The sequence below is a fragment of the Stegastes partitus genome, unplaced genomic scaffold, assembly GCF_000690725.1.
Source record: "Stegastes partitus isolate 25-593 unplaced genomic scaffold, Stegastes_partitus-1.0.2 Scaffold1267, whole genome shotgun sequence".
NCBI lineage: Eukaryota > Metazoa > Chordata > Actinopteri > Pomacentridae > Stegastes > Stegastes partitus.
The window spans coordinates 167,058-177,304 of NW_007578998.1; the positions used below are offsets into that span (position 1 = coordinate 167,058).

The 10,247-nt window shown below is 42.5% G+C and overlaps 1 protein-coding gene across 1 annotated transcript in view; it reads right to left on the bottom strand.

The window, feature by feature from the left end:
• Positions 1-202: 202 nt before the first annotated feature.
• wt1a (WT1 transcription factor a) overlaps positions 203-10,247 on the bottom strand; it is a 37,398-nt gene continuing 27,353 nt past the window's right edge. The window contains exons 5-9 of the mRNA XM_008297987.1: positions 9,472-9,571; positions 4,456-4,600; positions 2,575-2,664; positions 2,192-2,284; positions 203-324 (exon numbers count right to left, since the gene is read on the bottom strand). Coding sequence (XP_008296209.1) covers positions 203-324; positions 2,192-2,284; positions 2,575-2,664; positions 4,456-4,600; positions 9,472-9,571 — 550 coding nt within the window. The remainder of the gene's footprint in view (positions 325-2,191; positions 2,285-2,574; positions 2,665-4,455; positions 4,601-9,471; positions 9,572-10,247) is intronic.

The following is a 10,247-nucleotide window of genomic DNA, read 5'->3' on the forward strand; positions in this document are numbered from 1 at the left end:
ATAACCCGGGTGTAGCCCAGGTATAACCCAGGTGTGGCCCAGGTATAACCCAGGTGTAGCCCAGGTGTAACCCGGGTGTGGCCCAGGTATAACCCAGGTGTAGCCCAGGTGTAACCCGGGTGTGGCCCAGGTATAACCCAGGTGTAGCCCAGGTATAACCCGGGTGTGGCCCAGGTGTAACCCGGGTGTGGCCCAGGCCGGGTCAGACGGACAGCTGCAGCTTGCTCAGGTTCCTCTGGTGCATGTTGTGGTGTCGCACCAGCTCGTCGCTTCGGGCGAACTTCTTCTGGCAGTTGGGCCACCGGCAGTTGAACGGCTTCTCACCTGAGAGACGACGGGAGGAGGAGGAGGAGGAGGAGGAGGAGGAACAGGTGTTAGGATTCTGGGCTCACATGTCGAACACTGAACTGGTGGCAATAATTGATAACAATAACAATACAAATGGAACTGTATGCTGTTTAATTAGCTCATAACGACTAACAAACGAGTCCGTCGGTGTCGCTTCACTCAGAGTTCAGGAAATCAGACGCTGCACAATGATTTGGGAGCTAAATCCCATCCATCATCCCATCACCATGGATACAACCTGGAGAGTCACTGTTGGGTTCAGTACCTCCAGAAACAAAACCTCTCAGTGCTCTGAGAAGGATTTTAAAGTCTGTCCTGGACTTTACGGGAACAAATGAGGAAGGAACCCTCACCGTACTGGGCTAACCTTTACTAACTTTGGACAGATTTCAAGTCATGATAACAAAAACCAGAACCTGGTCTGGTCCAACTTCACCACATCAGGTTCTGCTGATGTTAGAGCCTCAACAGGTGGTGAGATGTGACCAGAGACTGGGTTCTAGTAGAACCATGGATCCATCCATAGATAGACACTGACAGGAACTTTATGGAGACACAGAACCAGCCGTAATGAGATCATTTTAGATTTTGTAGGTGTTATTTTTGTTAATTTGACAGTTTAAGGTCTGTTTTGGAAACTTTTGAGGAATCTTTGAGTTGAAATGGAGAAAACTGGAACCGAGGTTGAGTCATTGGGACTAGATTCAATCCATCGTTGGTGAAATATCACTAAAGCCTGTATTTTGTAGAAGGAAACATGGATCCATCCATTTATATACACTTAGAGAAACGTTTTAGGGCCGCAGTACCAGCCTAGTTTACACATTCAGCACCTTTTCCCATTTTTCAGGGCAAACTATTCTTCATATTGTCATTTTGGCCAGTTTTGAATCATTTTGGTCCATGTTTATCTTATTTTCTGGGAAAGTTTGAAGCCATCTTTGGTGAAATGTCACTAAAAACATCCATATAAATGCATTGACAGGAACTTTCTGGGGCCACAAAACCACCCTTGTTTGAAAAAACAACATTTTCAAGAGCCAATAATGAAGAATTCTGCCTCTGCTGGAACCAGTTAATGGTTTAAATCTGCGGGACACTGGTCTGTGTGAGTCCTCACCAGACTTCATGGCTGTAGGAGTTTCATTTCTGGAGATATTCAACCTTTAAAATGTAAAATTTAGGCTGAAAACACAAAAATTCGCAGCTCTGAAAACAGAAAATTCTTAAAATTCAGCCAAACTATTTGACAGAACTTAGTTTTTGTGAAATAGTTGTAGTTTGATGCTGAAATGTGGACAAATCAGACGGATGGTGCTGCTGTCTGCTGCTGCAGCTGCAGGCGTCCTCAGATTTATTCACCTCCGTCCACTAAAGGAACGGCAAAACTCACACTCAGATAAGTAGAAACTGAAAAAAGAAATAATAAATAAAAATGTGTTAAATTATAATTTAGTGAAACAAGACGTTGCTGTTGAGTTGTGGTTAAAAAGAATAAAGATCAAAACAAACAAACAAAAAACTGTCCTGGACCAATTAGAGCCCTTTGCTGATGAGCAGTGGGCCAGAATACTACATTTACTATTTCTGTTGAACCACAACTCAAAAGCAACGCCCTGATTTTCGTTACATTTTTATTTATTATTACTTTTGCCAGTTTCCTCTTATTCCAGCTGTTCTGTCCGTCCTTCATGTGAGGCTACGACCACATGGGAGGACCACTGTGTTCAATAAACAACAAACCAGTGAACTCTGAGCTGAAGGGAACCGACTGGACCCGCTGCAGCGTCACACAAACATCAACATGGGTGAAGAAGAAATGGGAAAAAAAAAGTTTACGCACTTGTTTTACCTGTATGAGTCCGTGTGTGAGTCTTAAGGTGGTCAGACCGCGAGAACTTTCTCTGACACGTCTCGCATTCGAACGGTTTAACCCCTAAACACATGTACAGTGAGCATGCGCACACAACCGGGCCGAGATCACACAGAACACACACATGTTCAGCGTCACGCACACACACACGGGGAGATAGAGAGATACAGTAGAGCAGAGGCTTGAGGAGAAGCCGTTCCACAGCCGGCCAGCAGCAAGACGCTTCATCTGAGGCCGCTCAGCTGGACGCTACACAACAAGACTGCATTGATGGAATACACATCAGGTGTCATGCAAACAGCAGAAGGAGGGAAGAGGCTGAAGGATGTGAAGTCAGACTGAGCGGTTCAGACCTGTGTGCCTCCTCTGGTGTCGCTTCAGCTGGTCGGAGCGCGAGAACCTCCGTCCACAGTCGGGGAACTCACACTGGTAGGGCTTCTCCCCTGGAGGAGGAAACGTGAACACAGTTTAACCCTGAAGACGGAAGACGTGGAGGAAAGTTTACGTCTGCCTGTAAAGACCGTCATCATCAGTCAGGTTTCCAGTGATTCCTAAAACTCTGAACTTTATGCATTTTGGTTCTTTCATAGATTTATTAAACATCTTCTGGAGATATGACGAAACCTGCTGGGTCATAAATATTCATACATCAATACTAACATCTGGTTAGACGTCCATGTTCTCCTCAGTCGGGTTCTTCTGGTTCCGTCCACCAGCTTCTGGTCCATCTCTGACTCCTCTGGACAGAACCACTGCAGTTCAACTAAACTCGTCGTCTTTCTGACTCAGACTTGTTCCTTCATCAGTCCACAGGTTCTGGATGGTTCCAGTCAGGACTTTGGGGAGACCAGTCTAGAACCTTCATTCCAGCCTGATGGAACCATTTCTTCACCACTTTGATGTGTGTTTGGGCTCATTGTCTGGTTGGAACATCCAACTGTGTCCAAGATCAACCTTCTGCTGATGGTTTCAGGTTCTCCTGAACAACATGGAGGTGATCCTCCTTCTTCATTGGTCCATCTACAGCAGAACAGAACCAGAGCATGATGCTGCCACCTCCATGCTTGATGGTAGGTTTGGTGTTCTTGGGGTTGAAGGCCTCACCTTCTCTCCTCCAGACATGGTTCTGCTCAGTGTTGATTCCATCTGACCAGAACTTTCCTCCAGAAGGCCTTTTCTTTGTCCATGTGACCAGCAGCAGACTTCAGTGGAGCTTTAAGGTTCTGCTTCTAGAGGAAGAACTTCCTTCTCCATCAGCCTCTCAGCTCATGTTGATGTCAGACCCTGTGGACACTGACAGCTGTGTTCCAGCAGCTTCTGGTCCATCCAGAGCTGCTTCCTGCTGGTTCCTGGTTGACTCTTGACCATCCTGACCAGTCGTCTCTCAGCAGCAGCTGCTAGTTTGTGTTTCCTTCCTGATGGTGGCAGTAACACAACTGGACCATGAACTTTATGCTGACACACTGATGGTTCTGGATCTGAAGCTGCTCTGAAATGGATCCAGGTGACCTTCTGACTGGTTCAGAGGCCATGAAGCTCAGAGAATTTGACCAACATGACTTTCATCATCTCCAACACTGATCATTTAAGTTGCTGTGTGTTTATTTATGACCCAGCAGGTTTGATCTTATCTCCAGAAGACCTTCAGTAAATCTATGAAAGAACCAAAATGCATAAATGTTCATTTGTGACAAAGATCCATGTTTCAATGGTTCCATCAGAGAAGATTCCCAGTTATCGGCGTCATTCTCAACACTGAGATGTTTTCAGAGTATGAAGCTTTAATTCTAAACGTCTTCATTAGATGTTGGAGTTACTGTAAATGAAAGCAGCAGCGGGCTGTGAGGAGGACCTGGTGGATTCTTCATGCACTGACCTAATGGTGCTGCCACATGTTTGGTTTTCTTTGTCTTTAAAAATCCAAAACGTAAAGTTCTCAGTTGACAAATGTTATTTTTTGTTGCTTTAACGTTGTTGTGCAGATCCTGACATCAGCCTGATCGAGAGGTTTGAGTCAGCATCAGCGTTTAGCTTTCAGGATGTTCTGTTTGTTCTGATCAGCTTCGGCCCAGTATCAGCCTTAAATGCATCAGCGTGTGGACGGCTTGGTTCAGGACAAACCAGACCTCTACCGGGACGTTTGTTCTGCATCAGAGTCGACTGGAGACTCACTTCAAACACTCAGAGGACTTCCTGGCAGCAGAACAGAGACGTTACAGCGTGCCTGTGCTCACCTGTGTGTTTGCGGCTGTGCATCTGCAGGTGGGACAGCTTGAAGTAGCGCTTGTTGCATCCCGGGTAGGCGCACATGAACGGACGCTTCTCGCTGCTCTCCGACCGCACGATGGCCGGAGCGATGCTGGGAACCCGACGCACATCCTGCACGAGACAAACCACACGCTGAGTCACCACACAGAGCGCCGCCTGCACATCGACAACGGAAATGTGATTAAGAAGACGGGCGGCTCGCTCTGTCCTGGGTGTAAATAAGAGCGTGTTCCGTCTGGGACGTCGGTAATGAAGCGCTCGTATATTCATTAGATGGGAATTAGCAGCAGCGCGACCCCAGACTGACTGCAGCCCACGGGGACCGTTAGTCACGCCTCCTAGACACAGCGCTCACAAACACTGGCCTGGAGGGCAGGAAGTACACAAAGGAGGAGAAATATCCACACAAAGACCTGAAAGGATCCAGAAATGACACGAATGGCCAAAAAACATGACAAGAAAAAGACTAAACGGCCCCAGAAACATATAAAACTACAACAAAAGACAAAAAATTAGCACAAAAGTGAAACTAAATGACCCCAAAGGACACAAATCGTCTACAAATGGTTGAAAAATGACCCCAAAAACCATAAAATAACCACATAAAAATGTAAATGACCACAAAAACACACAAAATTACAACGAAAGACCAAAAATTGTCCAAAAAAAAGACAGAAAAAGAGCAAGAACGGCACCAGAGTGAAAAAATAAGACTTAAAACGTACATAGATGACACAAATGACCAAAAAAGGACATAAAAATAACAACCAGATGACATAAAATGAGCACAGACAGACAACAAATGGCCACGAAAAGGCGTAAATGACCAGAAAAAGACAGAAACACAAATTAAACAACAACAAAAAGACACAGGACATCTCTAAAGGGTCGACAAATAGACAAACGGTCACAAAAAGTCATGAAATTAAAACAAACGTACATAAAAATACCAGAAAACCACCAAACTTCCTTCACAGAATGAACCCAGACCCGATCCTCAGACGGTCCTCAGGTTTACTGTTCCTGTTCGGTGCATTAACCTTCGTCCACAACGTCTCAACGTCTTTCTGTCACTTTCTCTTTCCGTCCTCCTGCACACATCTGTTCTTCATTTCCTCGGCGTTTAGCAGGAGGACCTGCGAGACTCGGAGGTCAGCGCTGCTGCAATTAGCGCCGTTAGCAGCGATTACAGGAACATTAGAGGCGCTGTGGAGGTCGCTGCAGCGTCCACGACTTAAACGTCTGAAGGCAGCTGATACGCAGAGCTAACGAGTTTTAACTAACGATGAACTTCATCAGCATTCATAATAATAATAAACTGTGTTTCTGGAGCATTGGAGGAGCTTCACATACAGAAGAGCAACAAGAAAACACGTTAAAGTGCAAAAAGAATTTTAAAAATCCTTTAAAAGAGATCTAATGTGATGCAGATTTACATCTGGACTGGAAATAAAACCTGTTATTTATTGATGAACTAATAAGTCGAGGTGCAGAATAAGATGCTAGAAGTTCTGAGATGAACAGCAGAGACAGAACATTTCATCAATCTAAAGCTACTGTACGGAGGCCTAAAGTGGTCAAACTTTAATAAAAAACACTATAAAATGATCACTCGTATGAATACATGTGTAATAAATAACTGAGGTAATACAACAAATATTTAAAATCGAGCCTCATTTTTAATGAATATTACTTTTAGTTTGTCGTGCGATTGTTTAACTACGGTAAAGTCACAGGTGGGAGTTTCTTGAGGTTTTAGATTAAAAAAAACAGAATTAACAAACTGCAGCTGCTACAACTGTTTAACTCTGAGTAATACTCTAATAATCTAAACTCACAGCCCCGTAGCATAGCTTGTTAGCATAGCTCGTTAGCCTGCTAGGTAGGTAGCATGTTTAGCCCGCTAGGTAGGTAGCATGTTAGCTCACTAGGTAGGTAGCATGTTTAGCCCTCTAGGTAGGTAGCATGCTAGCCTGCTAGGTAGGTAGCATATTTAGGCTTGCTGACGCTTTGAAATTACTTCACGTATGAATAAATGTGTAAAGTACAGAAGTCAACTAAAACATGGAGAAATGATTCAGGAAATCATCTAAATCCAACCTCCATTTTTATGAAACAGTTATTTGTATTTTATGGTATGATTAGCTAGCTAGCTCTTGTAGGCTAGCTCACGCTATAGTTAATAACATAAATAAACTGCTGTTTTCTTAAAGATTCCATATAAAATGTCTTATTTATGTAATTTAGACAACGTGTTTGAGTGACTATTTAATTTTGTTAACATTGGGCGCTTTGGGATTCCGTACAAAAGTAGCAACTTGATAAAACGAGAAATACGCAAAGAAAACTCTTCAACTACAGAAATAATTCGGATTAAATAACATAAACACTGAGCTGGATTTTATTCATTCCCTTAATTATTCTACATTACGCAACGTACGTGTGTGATTATTTAATTTAGTTAATTTTGGGCACTTTGGGATTCCGTACAAAGTAGTAACTTCATAAAAGGCGACACGATGTAAAAGGAAATTAGCTAAATATGCAAATGAAACTAATTGTTTATAGAAATATTTATGATTACAAGAGCATACATGTTGAGTTTAATTTCAATCTTTCTTAAAGCGATTTTATGAAAACTGACGTGAAATTAAGCGTAAAACACAAAATGTAAATAAAATGTTTTAACTAATGAAATAATTCTGACTAAATAACACAAACCATGAGCTGTATTTCAGTGTTTTATATATTATTATTATTGTTGTTCTGCTTATTTAATTTTTGCAGCATGTTTGTGTGATTATTTATTAAATCCATATTGAGCCCTTTGGGACTCCGTACATTTAGCAGGAACTCTCCCAGCTGTGCGTCTTGAGTCATAATAATAATGGTTTTAATTAGAATCAACACTTCCTCCATAGCAGTGATGTCATTATCTGTGATTCCTGATAGACTCAGTGTTTGATGAGATTCCTCGCCGTCCACTGTTTGCTTTGGCCCGGCGTCCTGCGATCGCTGCAGCTCCACAGCGTGTCCAGTCCTCCACCGTTAGCAGCTCTTAAATTACACTTTAAAAGGCTGAGCTATTGTTTAATCTTTTGTTCTGACCCTGAAGAAGGAGGACCGGTGAGTAATGAAGCAGGCCTCCGAGGGGGAAAAGGAAAAAAAGTGGAGGCTGAGCGGGTCTGGAGAATCTCCTGCTCCGTGTCCTTTAGAGCCGCTGACAGACCATAATTAAAATCTAATGATTTATTAACGTGCTGATGCTCGTATGGAAACTTCACCCAGAGCAACCTGCTAATGCGTTTGTGGAAAGAGGAGTGGGAGCACACGTGAAGGCCTCCGTGTCTCTGCTACATGTCAGCGTTCACGTCGAGTCTCCGTGGCTCGATTCTGAGACGCCGAGCAGAAAGAAACACGTCTGGACCTCCAGAACCAGAGCGGAGCACGAGGAGGACGCTCTCTCACCTAAAGCCACATCTGTCTCTGTTCACCAGGCGTCTGATGCATCATGTGACTTTTCTCTGCACCAATCAGGTGTCACCTCCACTAAACGACTCCACAGACGAACAAACGAGTTTAATCATCAGCCTTCAGGTGTGAAGGTCTCCCAGGATGATCAGACGATTAGTTCTCTAATCAAATCAAAGTCATCGATTGATTATCTGCTGATCATGAAAACCTGCTGGTGGTTCATCTGAAGCTTCACGAGGCTGCAGGTGTCCAAATATTTAGTCTTGTTGAAATATTAACTCACATTTAAACCACAATAAAAATCTGTATTTTCATTATTTTACAAAGTTTGACTGTAAAATTAAAATATTCTAATTTAAATAAGACAAAATTATCATTTTTACTATTTCACAAAACAACAATAATGATGTACTTTAAGGATGAAAAAATAATAAATAATATTCGAACTGCTTCAACCTCCATCCTCAGTGTATTTTTATGATCATAATTGGTAATTAATTTATTTTTCTTTGCAACGTTTGGCTGTAAAATCACACTATTAGCCAAAAAATGTTTTTTGTTTTTTTAAACAGATTTATTGTTTGTTTGTTTGTTTGTTTTTAAAACAGATTTCTGTTTTTGTTTTTTTAAAGAAAAAAGTCCTTCAGGACAGCTCACAATGTCCACATGACGAATCTGTACATCTACAGCTAACACTGAGGTTTCTTTAAATCTGCTTGATATTAATTATTCTACAGATATTTCCTGTTATTTAAAAAACAATATTATAACTCCCTAATTTAACTTTAATTAAAATAAAAGTAACTAAAATCACACTATTTGTCAAAACTGGAAGTATTTTACAGACATGTGTTGTTATATTTAAAAATAAAAAAGAAGAAAAAAGTACTTTAAGGAATAAATTACAGATAATGAAAATGATATTTAAAAATCTGCTGATTTAAGTCTGCTAATATATCATTATTATTATCATACAGATATTTGCTCTTATTTTAAAACAACAAACAATGATGATGATGATGATGATGATGTACTTTAAGGATGAAAAATAATGAATCCTATTTTAACTGCTTCAACCTTCATCCTCAGTATCTTATAGTTGGTAATTAATTTATTTTTCTTGAAAACTTTTGGCCCTAAAATCACACTATTTGCCAAAAATAGAATTATTTTACAGACATGTTATTTAAAAGAAAAGAAGATGAATAAAGTCATTTAAATTGAATGAACATCTGATCTACAGGTCACACTGAGTTTTATTTAAATCTGCCTCATACGTCATCATTCTACAGATATTTGCTGTTTTTTAACCATAATTCTTTTTATTTCTCGTCACCTTTGCTGCCAGATTTTCATGTTTTTATCATGATCCGGTTCGTAGCGTCTCTCTGGTAGAACTTCTTCGTTCAGCTGAGGATCTGCATCACTCGACTCACCAGGACATGAACTAACCGGAGGTGGCGCTTTAGCTCCTCCTGAGCAGCATCGGTTACCGTGGCGACGCCTACCTGGATGCCCCTGAAGACGCCGTGCGTGTGGATCCGGTACTGGGTGCTGCAGCTGTACACCATGGGCGTGCTGGGGTCGCTGTCGTAGCCGGCGGCGTGGCTGGAAACACAGACAATCAGCTGTTAGGCAGAAACCAGTCAGAGGACCAACTTCAGCTCCAGAATCTGAAACCTGGACGGAGTTCTGGAGGACAGAACCCGACCAGACGCTCGTCAGACAGCGGGGTCGTAACTCAGGGCAGTAAATCTGCTGGTGCAGCACACAGTGGCAGGTAGGAGGACGCTGCGTTCAGGTGCGCTCGGGGCAGGAAGCTAGCATTACTCAGACATGTTGGGCTGTCGCTCACAGGCCCTGATGTGAAACACAGACAGAGTTCACTGATGAACGGGCCGGGTCGCGGCGCCATAAATCTGCTGGTCGTCTCCGAACCAGGACGTTTGGGGTAAAACGTCGGAGCCTTGGAGGTGAGATCAGACTTTGTGAAGTAGCTGTTGTGAGGACGAGCATCTCTGCAGGAATCAGACTCACATCAGATGCAGACTGCAGGTAGAAACACTTCCTGCATTAAAGCGGATTTAAAATCAACAGCAGCCTCCTCTGCTGCCTGGAGTCACCAGATCTTCACACCATCATCCACTCTGACCTGCTTCCTTCACTGTGTGGATGAAATAATAATATTCTGCACCTGAAAAACACCTGAAACAAAAACATACAGGATGGAAGGACAGGTACACACACCTGAGCATTCTCAGCTCTCTGCTCTGTAACATGCTTT